Source organism: Leucoraja erinacea, chromosome 7 (assembly GCF_028641065.1).
Source record: "Leucoraja erinacea ecotype New England chromosome 7, Leri_hhj_1, whole genome shotgun sequence".
Taxonomy (NCBI): domain Eukaryota; kingdom Metazoa; phylum Chordata; class Chondrichthyes; order Rajiformes; family Rajidae; genus Leucoraja; species Leucoraja erinaceus.
This window is the reverse complement of record NC_073383.1, coordinates 23,022,886-23,044,522: the sequence shown is the minus strand read 5'-3', so window position 1 is coordinate 23,044,522 and position 21,637 is coordinate 23,022,886. Positions and strand designations below refer to the sequence as shown.

The following is a 21,637-nucleotide window of genomic DNA, read 5'->3' as shown; positions in this document are numbered from 1 at the left end:
TCATGTCATGAAGTGACACTTATTTTTAAACTAGTTGGACATTACAAATGTTGAGAAGCTAAACTATATTACTGCATTGGAGAATGTCAAATTGGACTCTAAAAGGATATTAAGACTTTAACTATTCCATTGTATGTTAAACACTTATTATTCGAAGTGCATAATTTTGAGACGCACACAAAGGAATTATAATCACCCCTGATAATTGAGTTCCCGATGCCCATCTTCCAAGGAATGGCTTATTTTAACAAAAACTGCTGTGAATTGCCCCTTCCTGAAAAAAGGATCACGACCACAGTAGACGACGCTTCACCCTGGTAGCAACTCACACAAATACGGTTGGGGTAAATTCTGCACGAAAGCTGCGACATTAATAAGGTCGAATAACATGAATATACAGCGAAGCGCGACAGAGCATCTCCTCGGTGTATGAAGCTCAAAACTACGAAGCCGGGACTGCCTGGACATGTGGGATCGGTTCAATCTAAATATATCTGCTTTACTCAAGGCTACTATTGTGATTGGATTTGAGCTTCTTTGATTGTGGAATGGGGCTAATCGCGGATACCTGTGGCTGTTTGCCACATAATAACTCAGCTCGCAGCGACAATAAAGTCAAATCCCAAAACGCACATATCAAGTCAGTTTATTTAAGGAATCTCGTGTGTGTGTGTGTGCGCGCGCGCGCGCGTGTGTGTGTGTGTGTGTGTGTGTGCAAATGTTCAAGACATATTACAATGTAATCACAGGAGTATCACGGTGAGTGTTTAGGCGGCATTGTCAGTAACCGCATTCAAAATAAGTGAAAAAACACGCTGCTCCTGTCAAATTCGTTAAACGTGTCAGCTGACAGATTCTGTTTATTTTTCACTGTGGGTCTAAATTACTTTTTCAACAAATTATCAAAATGAGAGTTAGGGAAACGGAATTGAATCCTTCTCTTGCTGGAAATCATTACAATTTCTAAAAGTGGGATTTTTGGTATAGATTATGGATGAATTCTTAAATCGTTCTATTCAAGCCTTCTGGGTCAATGTACAGGATAATTCATAAGATTCAAGTGCTAGTAATAAAATGCGCCAAGCAACACTATCGTACACATTCTGCAAGTAATCGGCCTTTATACTTGGTGCATACTTAAGTGAAAAGGAGTCTGTTTACGAACTGTTCAGCCTCCGCTCGCCAATTTCCACACGTATTACCATATCGCAACTATAAGGCGAGTCGAGCCAGCAGCTTTGAGAACAAGCGGCGAGGCACTCGCATCGCGAGGGACGCGTTTTAGTACAAACACAAACGTGTATGGTAGACATGATATTTTTGCCTCGGTACACAGTTGGTGTACTAAGATTTGCGAGTAACAAAAAGAAAAATCTCAATATTCATATCAAGATATTGCATTCTGATTATAATGAGTTATATGTTTGAGAGAAATTGCTTACCTCTTCTCTTTTTAGAAATCGACCTGTTCAGGTTCTTAAACTTACAATCTTACCTATTGAAGTACATTGCATTGAAAAGTCGAAAATGATCTGTTTGCGTCTCCGGCTAAGACATGATTACTATTCCGGGAACATACTCTGAAACCTCGAAAGGTAGAGCTAAATCAGTGCGCACACAACAGCAGCCGAAATAAATCGCTTCTGAAAATACAAACGGACTATGTGCACCTGTTCTACCCATTTCAATGCCAATAGGTCCACGGATTCCTCAAGGTTTATAGCTTGCAAAAGATGCGACACCTGGGTAGCAATGGTACATTTTTCACATGAAGCGACAAAACGAAATGGCTCAGGATAATATTTGCACGTATTCTAAGACTTATACAAGCATAATAATTAGTTGGGAGATGTGCACAATATTTTATTATCCGAATAAATATTTATAACAATATTTATAAATGTTGTGTGTTTATATTTTCAATAACACGTGATTGTTGAAGACTTTATCGACCTTCCGAGTGATTTGATCGGTACTATAGGACCACTTCATATAAGAATATTGCGTCTCATTTAAAATAATTTGCCTGATCACGACCGCATTTTCCAAAGCGTTGGCAGCGCCACTTACTGATCAGCTGATGAATGAATGAGGGCGATCTGTGCATAATCACTCTAATTAAAATCCTGCATCCCAGATGGAGCATTCATCTTCCACAGCCTGCCACTCTCTCAAACATTGCTGCCGCTGCTGCTGCTGCTCTTATTGCTTTCGCCCATCTGAATCGTTTGCGAGGGGCCCGATGGTTTTCCAAAACGTTTTCGAATCAAACTTCTTTCACGTGGACAAGATAACAAAGCAGACCAAATAAAAATGTATCTGTACTTTACCCACATTGCACTTGAACGGTATTTTCTCATTGATGTATGTCATGATTACATGGTCTTTTAAGCCGATAATTAAAAACTAAGATTTCCCTTGATGCGATCCAATTTTCATTTTATTTGAAGATGAATGAAGGAAGTATTGTTTTGAAACAAAAGACATCTTATAAAATGCTGTGCTCCAAATAAAACGGTTTCAGTTTTAACACGTTGACCCGAAATAATATTCTATAGTGAGAATTTTGTAACCCTTGACTATCCCTATTGTACAGAAAAAAAATAGTATTTCACTACATATCCTTCAGCTAACATACATTTTGACCAATAATGTCCACATCGAATTGCGCATTTGGGCTGTGTACGAATAAATTATAACTGCGAATTACACCCGAAGATAAAAAAAAATGTTTAACCAACGTGAGGCAATGAAGATGTGGACAATTGTCTTGCAAAAATGTTTTGATGGCAGCTTATATCAACATGGAGACATCCACGCCTGCGATTGTGATTCTAAATCCAAGTGTATGAAAACACTTTCCCCTTATGTTTGCTACCTACTAGAATTTAGACGGTTAATAAATGTTTATTAAAGCAAAAAGTTAAAACATATGTATAATTTAATTATTTGAATGTACTGATTTTTTATTTCAACATTATACACCCTGAACGTTTGAAAACGCTAGTTTTTTGATAACTGAGTATGGGAGCTATTAAAGGTATCGGAAAAAGAACCATGGAGAGGTTTCAAAAGCTTCTAGTTATTTTTGTTTATCAGGGTTTTCAACTATATAGTGTCCATTGGAAATCACGTTCTCCTGGCTGGACAACTTGAAACGTTCAACTTAATCAGTGCACTAAAAAAATAATTGGCCCTAATATGGTTTGACATTATGAAGATGAGAAACTTCATCATGGAAAGCATTTAAAGAACTGAATTTCCTTTGTGACGAAGTAGCTGGTTGCACTTCTATTATATTTGTTTATGCAGAACCCACGTTTAATAGTGCTAATTGCCGTCTCGTCAAATTGGGATGATTGTAATGGGAAGCAATTTTCGAAATTTGTGCAGAGATTCTAAGAAATTGTTTTAGATTCAGTGCCCTATAAAGCCTGCGATATTTGGCACATTGAGTTTTTCGATAAATTGCACGTCTGATGACTGGCAGCATTCATGCGCTATAATAGAGTATTATTTGTCCGTTTTGAATAATGTAAAGCGGTTACTGAAAGCGTCTATCCTGAAATTGCTTTAACTTTTAAAAAGGGATGATGAGTCACAAGCGATTACACTCGGAACTGGGGCTTTGTTAGATTGTCATTACCTCTAAATGTTTTAACCGTTAGCACAACTCATTCGCATAATGCACGGATCCCGGTTTAAAGCCACGATCCGCCATGGTTGTTAAAAGTCCTAAATTCCCCATATGATAGACCTCGTGGATTAATGCTTTAAACTGCACGCAGACTGGAAGTTTTTTTTATTTTGGTTTTCCGTATGGATTGTTATCAATCTGCATGATTTCACTCCCAGCGGGTTGTTAAAGTCTATGGTTATTAGTAAAGATGTATGAATGCGTCTTAATTAATCCATGGGTTACTTACACTAAAAAGCGCATTTCGTTTTAGCGTGCTGAATGCAAGCCATTCTTTCTGATAAGTATTATCCACTCTTAACTGACGATGTTTGTAAAGATGTAACAAGCCAGTTCTTTAAATCCTCTGACCACAACTTATTCAATCAAAATAAATAAGGACAAAACGAATCTTCACAAACTCACTTGTTACACCGTCAATCAGTCTTCTTCGACACAAAAAAAATGCCTTTCTCCCTCCCCTCCCTCTCCTGCCCCTGGGCCGGTCGGAAACGCCTTAGTGACATCTTGTAATCACAGCTATCGGTAAAATCCAGTAAACATGGCAGAAATGCATAGATTTAGCACCCTAAAACACAGTAAAGAGCAATATTCATCCGGTGCCAACCAGACTATCAACAAATGCAAGTCTAAGCAGCTTCGTTATTTCTCACAGTAGATCAAACAAGAACCATAACAGCGGCGGCATTTTGATCAAGATCACAGTCCCAAAGGATAAGCTTTAACTGGTTTCAGGATTACGACAGGCTTGCGATTAGTAATTCAGATCTGCGATTCAAGCTCTGGACCCTGAACATGTCAACTTTATAATGCACACCTGCACTTCCCCTTCCACTGTGTTTACTGATAATGAAACGTCCACAAATAATTCAGCCAAGTCTCCGTACAGCTTGCGTGCTGCTGTCGACCAGCGCTAGTGTTTTTATAGCGTGGTCTACTTAGTAAAACAAAAATTAAATATGTGCACCTGAAACATTATTCACCTTGAAGTCAAATTTATAATTCGTCTATTTATATAAACGTTTCATTCCCCTTCAAGTACACTTTTGGCGGAGTTAAGGTCGTTCCCCAACACTGCACCCCTCCCCAACACACACACACACACACATATATATATATACATACATATATAAATAAATGTATATATATATAAATAACGGTATAACAAATCGCATCTCGATAGTAACACATTAATAACGGTGACAAAGTAAATGCAATAAACTACAAACCAACTCGACTTTAGTAAAATCTGATCTATAAAAAGGCATCGATGCTGTTAGTAGGTTCCGGAACATTTTCCAGAAAATGCACCGGAATGAGATTCAGAAATCATTGGATAAATTAATACAGAGACTCTTAAATAAGGCGTCCACATCCCCAATAGATAATGTCACAGTCATGAATCCCAACTATAACCTTCACCCCAAAATGGCAAAAATAACTAGTTGCGTTAAGCCAATTTGCTATTTTAATCGTAAAGCAAACAAGTTTGGTGACCCTCAACTTAGGTAGTAGCCCATTCTCCTTTCCACTCCTTTGAAAATGTGCAGCATTTGATATATTACTTTGCAAGACGCGAGCCTCTTGGACTAACTGGCAATAGATCAAACTGACCGCTGAGTTACCGTGTACTGTATACACGAACTTGAATGTATCATCAATTTGATCAACGTGCAGAAGGCTGCGATGCTGCAGCGGGTGATTGACGCCTGCTGCCCACTTCCACACACCGCCATTGGCTGTGACCTGTCTGTCGCGGCGTGCTGGGCACTCTGAGTGGCTGACTACTCGCCCTGGCCGTGCAATCAATGGTTTGATTGGCTGAGCTGAGCGCAGCGGCACTTCAAAGGGTGCGCTGAGTACAATTAGGTGGAGTAGTCCGGAGAACAAGGCAGTGAGTGAGCACACACCATCCTCAACTCTGACAGCGTACTTTCCTTTCATTTAAGGACACCGCACAGTCAAAAACAAAAAAGGAAGAAAGAATCCGCCATGGCAACCTCAATACTTGGGGTAAGTTGCGCAAACTTAACGCTAAATAGTTGATTAAGCTTCGTCTCCAAATGCATCGTAGAATTTGTGGGCGGTAGACCTTGTAACAGAAGCAGGGGACATATTACCCATCTTGGTGTTTAAATGCAGATTATTTGACAGAAACTTTTCAGATAGTTTCTCAGTGATTGTGTTCGGTCTTATTGTTGTTCTTTGTATATTCGATCATATATTACTTTGCACAATGATTCCACCACCAGGAAGAACCCAGGTTTGGGACCACTCCGTTGGCAATGCTGGCCGCCACTTGTAACAAGATTGGCAACACAAGCCCACTGACAACTTTGCCAGAATCCAGTGCATTTGGGAAGGGCGGATTTCATCCATGGAAACGTTCCGTCTCCAATTGTAACCTGGGGTCAGGCCTGTCAGGATTCAGCGTGGCCAACAGCCGAGCTTCGGGCGGCATGAACAACGGGTTCTCGGTCAGCAACGGTTCCGGGAACAGCGCCTTCTGTTTAGCTTCCACTTCTCCAACGTCTTCTGCTTTTAGCACCGAGTACAACCTCTTCTCCAACTCCGTCTCGGCGAATGTCAACACGCAGGACACGGGACAGTCGGCGTTCATATCCAAAGTCCACTCGTCCGCTGACACGCTCCAGGGAATGTATCCCAGGGTCGGGATGGCTCATCCATATGAATCCTGGTACAAATCCGGGTTCCACACCAGTATTTCGGGCGAAGTTGGCAGCGGAGCGTCCTCCTGGTGGGATGTGCACACTAACCCCAGTTGGCTGGAAGTCCAGAATCCAAACGGTGGCCTCCAGCCCTCCCTGCACTCTGGGGCTGCCCAGGCGTCCCTGCATACACAGCTGAGCACTTACAACGCAGACTTCTCCACCCTGAGCCACTCCGCCTTCAGCTCCACGGGCATCGGTTCCACCGCTTCTCACCTGTTGTCCACGGGGCAACATCTCCTCGCTCAAGATGGCTTCAAGCCTATGATTCCATCCTATACGGATTCCACCTCGGCTGCAATCACAGCCAACTCCATGATTTCAGGCCCCTCAGCTTTGGGAAGCTCGGCCAGGTCTTCCCGACGATACTCTGGCAGAGCAACCTGCGACTGCCCCAACTGCCAGGAGGCCGAGCGCCTTGGACCTGCCGGAGCCAGCCTTCGGAGGAAGGGCCTCCACAGCTGTCACATCCCGGGCTGCGGTAAGGTCTACGGCAAGACTTCTCACCTCAAGGCACACTTGAGGTGGCACACTGGCGAGCGGCCTTTCGTTTGTAACTGGTTGTTCTGCGGCAAACGCTTCACCCGATCGGACGAGTTGCAGAGACATTTGAGAACCCACACGGGAGAGAAACGCTTCGCCTGTCCGGTCTGCAACAAACGCTTTATGAGAAGCGACCATCTAAGTAAACACATCAAAACACACAGCGGCGGCGGAGGCAAAAGGGGCAGCGACAGTGACACCGACACCAGCAACCTGGAGACCCCTAGATCAGAATCGCCAGATATCCTAATGGAGGCTGTGCACTCCAATAGAGCAATCAAATCAGCTACTCCGGTACAAAACGATTCCTAAATCTAATCCCCACAACGGGAAATTATTCAAACTTTATGTCCAATATGACCAGTAAGTACCTGGAGTTCCAAGCCCCGTACTCTCACGGAAGCTACATCTTGAAAAAAGGTGAGCAAATGTACATCAAATGCTTGGGACTTGTTTCTCTATGTATAAGATTGTCTAAAATTCTATGTACAGAAAAGTTCAAAGTGTCCTGTGTTTCCTTTTTTTTCATTGTATGTGTTTGATAAAACTATTTTGTGACCGGGTCGCACTTGAAACTGGGAGATATATGATTTCGATGCACTTTGTGAAAGTCGATATGTAGTAAATTGCATATTAATCAGCTCGTCCACTATATGAACTGCAAATCCGCGCCGCATAAAGTATTATATGCATTTATCTGTATAAATAAATTGTGCAAATTCAAACTTGGGACATTCCTGTTTTACTTTCCCTTAATCGACCCCCCTCCCCAAACATTATCAGGCTAAACTAAATCGAACGCAATTGATAATATATATATATATATATATATATATATATATAACGACAATGGCACTGGAAGTAAATCGATAGATGTAATTGTTTCTTAATATTTTAGTAATTTCAATAGTTTATTGGGCTGTTTATAGATTTAGCCATATCGAGATATGTCAATACAGAATATTATCATTGTGCATATTATTAGCTATTTTTACAAGACGCTTGAATGTGCATGTCTGACGTCCAAAGCGATTACAACGCTGTGAAGACGCGGCACAGTTGAGTTCTCTGTGGAATAGGAGAACAGTTAATACCCCGTAGCAAACATTTCATGCCTTAATGAAAAGCTTGTTAAATGTTAGTAATTTTGACTTGGAACACACAGCAGCCCCCAGTGCCTTGTATTCCCGATTAGAGATTCATGTCTTATCAAATATCCAATTAATCTCCCAGACATCATTTGTTCCCTTGAACTTTATCCGAGCTTGTCCAAGTAAAACTCTTGAGATTTCCAGCGACAAAGCGCCATTGAAAATCCTTTTTATTTTTTCAAATTAACTGGACATATTTGCATGTCAAACGAATAAAAAACGAATTCAAGATAAAATGTGAGCGTCGGTGGTGGCGGGGAGGGGGGTGGGGAGGTATAGGGCTCTCGATTTGATAACCTTGCTTTTTATGTTATGAAGGCAACTGTTTCATTGCTTTTCAAACGCAGCAAATGTATGCTAATGCTGAATTTGAAATGCTTATGTTCCCAGTCAAATGGCCCTTAAACGTTATTTGAATATCACTGGCTTGGGCATTGAAAAGGTTCAAGGATGCTCTCTGACTTCTTTGTGATTACTCACTGCAGCGTCTGAGGCAAATGAAACCAAACGAATAATTATAGGCTAGGCTCAGGCATGGGAACACGTTAGGGACCGGGATCTCATTTACCCAGGTTCTTTCAAACTCTATACAGTTAAATTGACCAGAGGTAATTATCGGGAAAAAAGTTTTAATTATCTTTTGTTCTCGGCTCTCACGCATTACAACAGCAAATCTGCTGAGATTTCCCTTTAATATTTTTAAAGCATCTGTCACATAATTTCCCTTCAACATTCAGAGGCTTACTCACTGAGCACTGCACAGCATTTATCCTAACAGCAAGTAGGCGCCGTAATCGTGGAGGGGAGAAATTACCTGCAAAATTAAAGTATATCTCCACAATCAGGACATTATTCAAAATAAATGATTTTGCGCGTAGGTTTGTCAGTGCAATAGTATCGAGATTTTTTTTTAAACTGGCCTGTCCCATATGGATAATTGTGCGTGCGCTACTATGCAGGAAAAGGTGGGCTGGTTGGTGCCTGAGGAACTGTGCAAAAGTTACCGCCAGTAACTCTGTCTGTCTGTTCCTTGTGTTTCTGGTATGCATTCACAGTGGGTGTTGGGCAGAAGTCAGTATTGTTTTCCAGACAGAACCAATGGAGATCAAAGAAAATTTTACTGGTCCGCTTCACGACAGGCCACGGGGTTACAATCCCCAGCTGAATGATCAAGGCTCATTTTGGATTGCTTTTGCCCCTCTCGGGTCAAACAGTTGTCCATCATTTGAAACTCCCAGAGAGAAAAAACAAACATAAGAAATGCACCGTGCTGGGAGTACTTAACTTATTACATTTCGCCTAAGCATTCTTCATTATGATAACGATTACCGACTTGCTTATTTATCATCTGTGCTAAAGCACGTTGTAAAATACACGAATGTTAGCGCCAGCAAAATAGCTTAAATGCAGAGCGAGCAGCGCGAATTTATTGGCAAAACAAAACATTATCATGCTGCAGTATGTTAAAGCTCATACAGCTATCACGATTTTACATAAGCGGAGTCGTTGTTGTAATACAGTGACATTACAGATAAATCCAATGTAGCAAATAGGGAACTAGAATTAAACGAATTCTTTCCCAGTTTAACAGAAAAAAATGGAAGTGCGCTCTTTCACATGTACAATCTTAAAAAGTGCAATATGAAAATCGCCGAAACGACACAATTCAGTGATATAACTTTTCACAAACTTAAGACATGCGTTTTTTTAAATATAAGGTTTGGAGATAAATTTTACCCAATATCATGATTTAATTTATGTGAGCCGAATCAGAAAATTGACAATGTCCTCGCTCATCACTAAAATCATTTATCCAGCAGGTGAGGATGTGAAATTATAATTTCAAATATTTTAACTTTTGGATAGATACATGGGAGCTTTGCCCTATCCCCCCCCCCCCCCCTCCCCCCCAGTAATATAAATAAGTTGTTCGTACATATATCAACGTTTAAAAGTAAAAGAAAACCACTGACTAATAAAGGTGCGACCGTCTTGACCGACGCAAAAGTATTAACAAAATGCAGCAACATGCAAGTTTTTTGTTGTCAGTTTCACGTCACGTACACACTCCAAATTAGAATTTAGGGAGCTGTTTAAAATGGAATAATCGTGGATTATTTGGAGGGAAGGCACCAATAAGCAGGATTTCATGTTAACATAAACATTTGCTTGTTCTAAAAGAAGCACCGCAGACACTAAATAATAATAGTTGGGCAGACTGCATGACGCCAACTTGGTTCGGGATACAATTATTATAAACTGTCTATAAACCTAATTGGGATCTCCATTGAGACACGGTTCAATTTATTTTTTCGTGGATAAACTTTTTTTTCTTGAAACATTTCCTTTTACCGCTATCATTTGACAAGAAGAACATGTTAAGAGTGTATTTTAACCAAGAACTTCTTTGAAGGAAAGTAACATTTGTGTAAGTCAGCAACTCGTGGATAGTGGCGCCGGGGCCGACTTGTAACCTCCGCCGTTCGAATTTATGAAAGGGTTGAAAGCTGAAACGATTCGGTTAGCAAGCTGACTTTTCTTATCGGCAACACCAAAGCGCAGCGATTCCAGAAAATTGCGATGTCCCGATTGTTCTGACTACTCAAGTCTAATCGCCGAAAATTCCTGCTTTCAGCTTATTTAAAACTCACTGCTCCCATTTTTTTAAGCCACGACCATAGAGCGACATCTACTGTCTCCACTTCCAGTCCCCATTTTCCAGAGACTATTTTGGTTTGGTATCTCAGTGGCAAGAGGTAATATTATACATTACATATCAATCTGAAGAGGGATCCCGAACTGAAACGTCGCCTGTCGTCTATTTCCTCCACAGATGCTGCCCGACTCGCCGAATTCCTCCAGCACTATGTTTTGATCAAGATTCCGGCATCTACAATATATTATGTCCCTGGTAATATTAGTTGCTGGATCTTATCGATTTCTTATGGTGGTCAATCAAAGTGTCTATTTAATAACAATGGTCATTGTCCGATAACATCTCATATATTCATCATCCAACGATCTTTATTTCTACAGGAAACGCCACAAGATGGCATTCTTATAAATATCCGTTGCCGTAAGTACTTTATACAATAAAATCTAACACGATGAACACACGCACACGTATATATTTATATATCTCTATATTCATCAACCAATAAAGACATATGACAGCACACTCAAACTGTATTTTACGATAAAATGTCAGGACTTGAAATTAATTGTCCTAATGTTCTCGTATTTTAATTAATTGTCTTAATGTCTCTCCTCCTCCTCCCCCCTCCCCCCCCCCCCCCCCCCCCCCCCCCCCCCCCCACCCCCCCCCCCACCACGGAAAATGTGAATATTTGATACTACGACGATGTGGCGATTAAACCGCCTGTGAGATGCAAGAAACAAGTGGTAGGAAAAATAAACAATCTGTGGCGGGATGCAATATAACTAATTGTAAAGTATGTGTTTTTTTAAAGTGAACTCCTGTGAGAAGCGAGATAAAAGTGGCAGCGGCAAATCATGTCTCGACCCGAAACGTCACCCGACCCTTCTCTCCAGAGATGCTGCCTGTCTCGCTGAGTTACTCCAGCTTTGTGTGTCTATCTTCGGTTTAAACAGCATCTGCAATTCCTTCTTACACAAATCATATCTTAGCCTGGTTAAAAACAATCAGAAAACAAGCATTCGGCAGCCACTTGGCTGCAAACCAGATGCCCGAGCTTCGACTCGTCGCAATGATATATTTCTAAACAGGTGTTTGCCTCTAATCTCTGTCTGTTTACCAAGTGTCAGGTACAACAATAGAACCAGCTGCTTGTAATGAGCGATGGATTAATTAAGTGACACCTTTCACTTTGATTGATGACATTAATGCTCTATAAAAAAAGTACTGCAACATCTCACAACACTGAGTAATACTTTGCCGGCTTTTAATAAGTCGGTATATTGTTTTTAATATGCAAGACGCTGGTCCTGTAAGAACGTTTATCAGTACAGGTCTGAGGGAATCAAACCAAATGTGGATCAGCATGCCGTGGTATAAGTTACTGTTATAAACAACAAGCGCTGTAAATTAGCTTTATGTCGATGTCAAAAGTCAGTTTAACAGAGGAAAACACACGAACACCGGCCAATGTACCACAAAATGACTCCAGTCAATGCCACCCATCACACGATCTTAAAATAAGAAAGCTATGCAAAACTTTCCTTCGAATATGTGGTGGCACCTTCAAAAACCAATACAATTACCGTAAACGCGCAAATAAAGCATTTTTCCAAACCAAAAGCCAGTTTCAGTCACTTTATGAGAAAGCGTGATCAATTTCGACATCATGTTTTTAACCACTGCTGCAATTTGCATTCAATGTCTAATCTTAATACCCGAGCTGACCATGTAACGATAAACCTGTAACAGAAAATTGCTCATTTTTTAAAGTCTTCTATAGATCGTGCCTATTTCGATTCAGAGGTTCGCATTTCAGAACAATTTGCTTGTCAAAATTACATCAGTTTCAAACACCCAGCGATCTCTTTATATTGCCATTTTTAGCCAAGATTCAATAAAAGGTCAATAACTTTTCAAAGAAAAACCATTATGACGAATCGATAAGGAATGGTGCGTGAAACAGCTTTTCACAGAGCGCACATTTTTACAGAGGTTACCCAGTAAAGGGACTTTAACTTGGAAACATCCTTACACTGCCAATATTTTTAAATTTGGCAGCTTGTTCAAGCCAGACGTATGCGTATGTACGGCGACATGTTTTTTTCTATCTTTCAATATGTTCGCTAAATTAAAAAAAATATTGTCACAAGGCGCCAGCCAGGGTGGTACAATAAGCCCGGCAGAGAGATCACCTTTAAAACAAAACTCGTTACCTGAGTTTTTAATTATAGTAATTTTGCCCATTCAAATTATAAGTTGAAGCGTCTAACAGATGATATACAACTACCCCAATTAGCATCAAATCGTTCATAATCGAAATCTAATGAGCTATACAGTGTGTATTAATCAATGACAACATAAGCACACACTTACATAAATAATAATTTACAATTATTTATGGAATATCATTGGGGGTCTATTACAGAAACAGCTGAACTCGAGTAGAACAAATATTCCCCTTCATGTACTTCTGCTAGCTTGAAGAGGGCAATGAAGTGAAACATGACAGAAACACGTCGCTTAAATTGATATTGTGTCTCATTTTTCAATTCCAGTCATACAACACTTCTTTCATTGGAAAAGTTCACTTCCCAATTGGTATAACTAGCTTTTGACTCTAGTTGTTGGCTCTCAACAAAGCTTAAAAAAAAAGAACGTCGTTAGTAATTGTTAAACAAAGGCACTTCCATTTTATTCCGTGAGCCCATTATTCATACTATTAAACCGATGAAAGCTGCAGTAACATACCTTTTCCGGCGTGGTCCTTATGGCGGGAAATAACATAAAACATTTTGTGTGACATGGCGACAAGTCCTTCGTTATTCTTCTTCTCCGCAGGAAGCATAAGCAATTAGATTAACACAGTGGTTATAACCTGTACCATCCTGGATCAAACGATCTCAATTTTTGGGGGGAGAAATGGTATCTGAACACGAGCTAATCAAGTTTGCGGAAAACTAATCCAGATACATTTCTTACGTTAAAGTGCAAGACGAGGACTCTTGTACACACACTGTGCAATTTTAACGCGGTGTTTACTGTTTATTCAAACATGGAAAGAACCGTGGAAATATCCAATAAACCGCGCAACAAAAGGATTCCAGTATCTTCAAAATAGATGGTGAAAAATGGAAAGCATCATATGACATTATTCAGCTGGATGTTTTTGTCACAAGTAAATAAAAGTTGATTGTAATGTCAAAGAGAAAACAATGAATCACATTTACAACACTGTTAAATAACACAGAATCGAAACCAAAATAATTCGAAAACCACACTACGCATCCAATTGTGAAGACTATTCCGTTTTTGCAGGTAATGTATGACATTTTATGTGAGTTTTTTTCAGCATGTAAGGAAAATATGTTTCTCCGAGTTATTTCGCAACAAATAGACAAGACTGCCCTCTACCGGATAACCATTAATAAAATATATTTCCTTCAAAATAGCCATCTCGCAGATTTAAAGCACAGATATAAAATTAGGATATGGCAATGTGTGAAAAGGATCATTCTGTGTATTTCACTATTCCGCGGATTATATCGATTATATGGATTTTACCAAGTAATGGATTATAATATTATGAATAAATAATGGAGAGATAGACAACCTAACATAAAAGTTGATTCTGATCAAAGTCATGTGAATACTTTATTATTTAAGATACTTTAAGAATGAACACATTTAACATATTTAAGAATGAACACATAGACCTACCCGGTTGCAGGTTGGACTCCTGGTTTCTGTTCGGTGTCAACCGCGACACTGATTTTATTAATGATGGACAAGGGAGGAAAAAGTCATCCTAAATATCAGTTGCTCAGGATTATACAGCAACGTCTTCTGGACGTGGGTGCATCAACAGAGCAATTCTTGGGCTGACCTGGAACCTAAAGATCCCCCATATCAACAAACCTGGCAATTTATTACTAATATCTGTCTACACTTTTAAAAATCAAATTGGTTCAACGATAGGCTTCTGCATGTGTAATTCCAGTCCTGAAATATGTGAATGACACAAGACATAAATTGCAAACATAAATACTATAGTTTGAGATGCATGGATTTCCTATACTTGAAAGCTATGAATGGACAATTGTTAGTATTTCCACATTTCATATTATTTTTAAACCACAAAATACAGACCACGGGGTGGCCAACTAACCAACCAAGTTATTGTCTGAGCTAACATAAAGAATGGACAACAGGTGAGATTCAAAAGACAGTATCCAATTTTATAGTGTTCCTTGGGAGGATTCATGTATTCAAGAGAGAAAGGAAATGCTGGAGAGTTAATGGGGGCAGGAGAATAAAGGTGTAGTGGACTAGCGGTGGTAACTAACGCGGTAAAAATATAATTTATTTTCCCAGGTATTATGACAAAAAAATAATTACATTTCTTGCAGTAATAAGATGGCTTTGTTATTGAGGCAATATTTTAACATATGGCTAGTCCAAAACACCTCGACGACAGCCCTCATTTGGCTAGTAGTTTACACTCTTGTTCATCTTCATCTAGATAACAATTTATGTATAGTTTTAGCATCACGGATCATGCAATATGATTTAGTTTAGTTTATTGTCACGTGTACCGAGGTATAGTGAAAAGCTTTTTTTGTGGTGTGCTATCCAGTTAGACTGCACATGATTACAATCAGGCTGCACAGTGTACAGATACAGGATACAGGGATTCAAGATTCAAGAGAGTTTATTGTCATGTGTCCCAGATAGGACAATGAAAATTTTAGGTACACAAAAATGCTGGAGAAATCAGCTTCAGCACAACAGAATATTGTAGGCATAAACAAATACAGAACAGATCAGTGTGTCCATTTACCATTGAATATATATATATATATACACGTAAATAAGCATATAAAGTGCAATAGGCTATTAAAGTTCAGATTTTTGTTTGAGTTGAGTTTAATAGATTGATGACTGTAGGGAAACTGTTCCTGAACCTGTACGTTGCAGATTTCAGGCTCCTGTACCTTCTACCTGGAGGCAGCAGAGAGATGAGTGTGTGGCCAGAATGGTGAGGGTCCTTGATGATGCTGCCATCCTTTTTGAGGCAGCGACTGTTGTAGATCCCCTCAATGGTAGGAGGTCAGAGCCGATGATGGACTGGGCAGTGTTTACAACCTTTTGCAGTCTTTTCCGCTCCTGGGCGCACAAGTTGCCGAACCAAGCCACGATGCAACCTGTCAGCATGCTCTCTACTGTGCACCTGTAGAAGTTCGAGAAAGTCCTCCTCGGCATACCGACACTCCGTAATCTTCTCAGGAAGTAGAGGCGCTAATGTGCTTTCTTTATAATTGCATCAGTGTTCTGGGACCAGGAGAGATCTTTGAAAATATGTACACCCAGGAATTTCAAGCTCTTGACCCTTTCCACCATCAACCAGTTGATATAAATGGGACTGTGGGTCCCCATCCTACCCCTTCCAAAGTTTAGTGTTTAGTGCAAGATAAAGTCCAGAAAAGTTTGATTAAAGATAGTCCAAGGGTAGATTAACAAGAGCATAGTTAGAGTAAGAAACGCTGCTGTTGGAGTAGAGGTTTAAGAGTGGCGCAATTGTAATGAATGATTGCAGATCCACCTCTGTGACCAGCACACTTAGAGTCGCCTGGCTTGGACGGCATCTTATTTATGAGTCAGTTGTTTAGATTCTACCACACCAAATTCAACCATTATCTAACAATGACAGAGTTTGAGTTTCCTCATTGTAAAGTTTGAAATTGAAAAGTTTGAGTGATCTCCGTTCACAAAAATGTAACCAAAAAAAATCCTTCGCTTGAAATAATTTTGAGACTGAATATTGCATCATTATTTTCCAGTCGATAAATAAATGTAAATGTTATCCACAATAACAGAAACATCAGCAACTGAAGTGTGGTATTTTAATACATATGCTTAATAACATTATAAAACTTTAAATCTTTTTCAGTGGCTACAGTACATATTCTTATTATTTTTCCTTCCATGATTGCCCCATTAATTGGTTTTCACTCAGTTTCATGCTAGAATTAACATGTTTCTAACTCAAAATTACTGGAGATTGATGTTCTTGGTTGTTGAATTCCACACGTCATGTCGTCTTGAGCACTTCACTCAAGTAAAATACACCTTGACATTCCTTTCCCGTATCCCTTCCATCATTCTTTGATGTCAACCCTGCATTGCAACATTTACTCTTGAAAAGTCCTTCATTGGCTGTACAAAAGCACTCTGGGACCATGCTGAGGCTTTGTGTTGTTGTGGTATTGAATTGAAGATCTTTCTTTTAATTTATTTAATTCAGTCTTTCCAAGCAACCTAGCTTTTATTTTCCAACTATGCCCAAAGATATTGATTCAAGTACAATAGACACCTGCAGCTTTCTGATCCTATCTAATCCTTCATGAAAATCTCAACATGTCTGCAGACAAATCAGCCAGGTAGACCAATACAGTTGAGCCCAATTATGTCCTCAATTAATAAACCATACACAAGTAAACAGGACGAAAAGCATTTACCTGGAAACTGTTCCCATTTATAATTTCTTCCATGAATTAAGATCAATTGATTCATATGATCCGAGGGCTTTCTTATCTTTATAAGTCACTACCATAATATTTACTAAGACATGAAGAGAGACCAGTTCCACGATGGATCAAATAGCTTGAACAATTAGAACCTTAAGCCAATTATGGAGAGTGATGATTTGTAAGAAAAATCAAAATCAGTGTAGCAACGTGTAAAATCATGGGGGTTTTGTCAGGCATGAAAGCTTAATGAAATAATAAGGCAATAGTATCGAAGGCCACAGCAGGAAACAACAGCAAGAAATTAAAATTAATATCTGATAACATGGAAAATTCATAAAGGTAAATAACAGAAACAGAAATATAAATGGGTTTAATCACACATCCATTACTAAGATTTTGTTTGCACGATAACAAACATTCTGAACTAGATATCCGAGAGAGTTTTAGACAAAGCAGGCAAATGGTAAAGGAGGAGGAGGAGCCTTGATATTAAAGGAGATCACAATAAACAATAGGGCAAAAAACTAGGAACTCGTGATATAGAATTGGTCTGGCTGGAGCTAGTTGACATAGGACTGAAAACACAGCAAATTGAAAAATTTGAGGAGCATGTGCTAAAGATAACATAATATTGCTGGGGAATTTAAATCTCGTATCAATTGAGCAAACTAATTGGTAAAATTAGCCTGGAGAGCAAGTTAGTTTTCTACAGAATTATACAAAGGAACAAATTAGGGAACTGATCATTTTAGATCTAGTATTATGCAATGAAACATGATTTATTAGTAATATTACAACAAAGCAACACTGGAGTAAAGTAATCATAATATAATTAACTTCACATTGGGCTGGATATTGTGGGTTAATACCCTTAGTTCCACATGGAACTGAAAAGAATGCTACGATAACTGCATATCTGGCATAAATGCAGAAATTGCAAATTCATTGACGGTAGTTAATCGGCAATTTCCTTTCTGTGCACCAATGTTTTAGGTTTAATTTGTTTAGTGATTCATTCTATAGGTGATTAATTTTTAATAGTTTCTGAATGTTTCTGAATTTCCAAAATCTTCGTAGTTCGCTTTGATTGTTTCAACAACTAACTGATCTACGAGATGCAACATGGCTAAATGTCAAGGGTTTTCAGCATTTTCAAGACTTTTTATAACCCTCCACTCAATTGGACAAAATTATGAGAGGGATACATGCAAGGGCGTTGGATATCATTGCTGACCTGAGAAATAGTATTACTCAGCAGTGGTCTTTGGAAAATCGCAGAAGGTAACAGTCAGTGGTGATGCTAGGTGGTTCACCATTTATTTGGAAATACTGAGCCACAAGTTTGAGAGTTTGTTAAATCACAACTTGGATCTTAAATTTAAGCAAACTTGATTGTGAGGGATGGATTGAATGAAGCAGAGATTGGGAAATTAGTTTAAAGGATATGCAAAGACATTGGTAAACATTTAAATAATTAATTCATAACACCCAATAAAAATGCCTTGTAGAACAATAAAAGCTCCACAGTAAAAGTGATGCAACAGTATCTAATTTGTGAGACTATCGATAGGATTAGATAAATAGCTTATGGAAAGGAACAGCAAGCTTGAAGAACAAGAAAGAAACCGATAGGGGAAGAAAATAGATTTGGACTAAACTCGCAAGTATAAAGTCATAAAATGCAAGAGAGCAAATAAAAGCAATATTTTTGGTGTTCTTAATATAGAAGCTAGTGACCACATCAAAAATTGTTTAAGTGTGTGTAAGGTGGGGTGGGGTGGGGGGGACCATAGATCTATTGAGAATGTGGAATTTAACAATTTTAATATTAGAGATACATATGTACTGAAAACATTAAAAGATAATCTAGATTGAAAGTCTTCATTCAAGGGTTTTAAAAAGACCCATAAGCTAAAAACTGTAGATTCTGAAAACTTAAATTAAACTTGGAAATACACAACAATCACAACAACTGTCCATGGGCAGAGAAACAGCAAATAATGTTTCAGGTTGATGAAAGGTGAAATTAGTAAGGTTAATAAAAGGAAAACCAGTGAATGGTATATATGCTTCTTTGGAATCCATTTGATAAGTTGTCACATGGTTGTTAAGGGATATTAGGGCTTTTGGAATTAGATAGTAAGTTATTAGTAGGAATTGAGAATTGGCTAATGGACAGAAAGCAATGAACGGTTAAAAACAGAATGCATTTTTGGAATGGCCGTTTATCAATGGAGTGTTGCAAGATTTATCCTTGGAAAATAAATGCTTTCAAATCTATTTTTATAACTTGTGCTAAGGGAAGAGAGCACGACAGAACCAAGCTATATTGAAAAATGAACTGGCAGGAGGATGCAGGTAAGGTTTAGAAAGCAAAGACAAAATGGTGGAATGTGGATTGTAATTTCAGGAAGTGTTAAACATCCAATGTGAGAGAAAATTTAGGGGTCGTCTTTAAATACAGGAGAGACTGGAAGACTGGAGGGCAGCAAATGTTGTGCCTCTATTCAAGAAGAGCTGCAGGGAAAATGCTGGGAACTATATGACAGTGAGCTTAACATCTGATGTTGGAAAGTTACCAGAGAGTATTCTGAGGAATAGGATATACAGGTGGACCTTGGCTGATTGGGGATAGTCAGCATGGGTATGTACATGGGAAGTTGTGTTTCACAAATCTGATTGTTTTTTGAAGATGTGACCAAAAAGGTAGATAAGGGCAGAGCTGTAGATGTTGTAGAAGTGAACTTCAGCAAAGCATTCAACAAAGTTTTGCATGGTAGGCTGTTCTGGAAGGTTTGATCGCATGGCATCCAAGGAGAGATAGCTGAATGGATAGAAAATTGGCTTAATGAAGGAAGCAGAGGGTGATGATGGTGGAAGGTTGATTCTCGGACTGGAGGCCTGTGACTAGTGGTGTGCCTCAGGGATCGGTGCTGAGCCCTTTACTGTTTGTCATCTACATCAATGATTTGGATGAGAACATATATGGCAAGATTAGCAAGTTTGCAGATGATACTCAATGGGTGGTTTTGCAGATAATGAAGATGGTTGTGAAAAATTGCAGCAGGATTTTGATCGGTTGGCCATGTGGGCTGAGGAATGGTTGATGGAATTTAATACAGAGAAATGTGAGGGATTGCATTTTTGGAAGTCTAACAAGGGCAGGACCTACACAGTGAATGTAAGGGCTCTGGTGAGTGCTGTAGAACAGAGGGATCTATGAGTGCAGGTGTATGGTTCCTTGAAGGTTCAGTCACAGATAGTTGGGGTGGTCAAAAAGGTGTTTGGCACATTGGCCTTTATCAATCAAAGTATTGAGCATAGACGCTGGGAGGTCATGTTGCAGTTGTATAAGACGTTGGTGAGGCTGCATTTAGAGTATTGTGTTCAGTTCTGGGCAACCTGTTATAGGAAAAATGTTGTCAAGCTGGAAAGGATATAGAGAAGATTTACAAGGATGTTGCTCGGGCTAGAGGGTGAGAGCTTTAGGGAGAGGCTGAGTAGGCTGGGACTCTATTCCTTGGAGCACAGGAGGATGAGAGGTGATAATTTTGAGGTGTATCAAATCATGAGAGGAATAGATCGGGTAGATGCACAGAGTCTCTTGCCCAGAGTAGGTGAATCGAGGAACAGAGGACATAGGTTTAAGGTGAAGAGGAAACGTTTGGCCTTTCAGTATTCATGTTGGAACAAGCTGCCAGAGGAGGTGGTTGAGGCAGAGATCCCAACATTTAAGATACAGCTAAACAGGTACATGGATAGGACAGGTTTGGAGGGATATGGACCAAATGCAGGCAGGTGGGACATGTTGGCCGGTATGGACAGATTGGGCCAAAGAGCCTGTTTCTACACTGTATCACTCCAACTAAAAATATGTGTTTCTGATTCTCTTATGCACTAATCACAGAATAGAAGTATGCAGATAGTAAAAACTACTAAGGTGGCAAATGGTAACTTGTTGGTCTTTTGGTTGGGCAGTTAGTGAGTCATTTACCGTAGGTAGGGGAATAAAGAACCAGAGGTCGAAGGTGAAGGACCATTTCCATCCCCTACGCCCAATTCCTCCGTCTTCTCCGCATCTGCGCCCAAGATGAGGTGTTCCATACCAGGACATCCGAGATGTCCTCATTCTTTAGGGAATGGGGGTTCCCTCTTCCATCATAGATGAGGCCCTCAAACGCGTCTCATCAGTACCCCGCAGCGCCGCTCTTGCTCCCCTTCCCCCCAGTCGCAAGAGGGACAGAGTCCCCCTAGTCCTTACCTTTCACTCCATCAGCCATCGAACAGCACCGAATCTTCCGACATCTTCGCCATCTCCAACGGGATCCCAC

At 39.7% G+C, this 21,637-nt stretch overlaps 1 protein-coding gene across 1 annotated transcript; it reads left to right on the top strand.

Annotated features, from left to right (window-relative positions):
- Positions 1 to 4,862: 4,862 nt before the first annotated feature.
- Positions 4,863 to 7,688, top strand: sp9 (sp9 transcription factor). The gene is made up of 2 exons (XM_055637957.1): positions 4,863 to 5,710; positions 5,950 to 7,688. The coding sequence occupies exons 1-2, from the start codon at positions 5,690 to 5,692 to the stop codon at positions 7,279 to 7,281; spliced, it is 1,353 nt and encodes a 450-aa protein (XP_055493932.1). The 5' UTR covers positions 4,863 to 5,689; the 3' UTR covers positions 7,282 to 7,688.
- Positions 7,689 to 21,637: the final 13,949 nt, after the last annotated feature.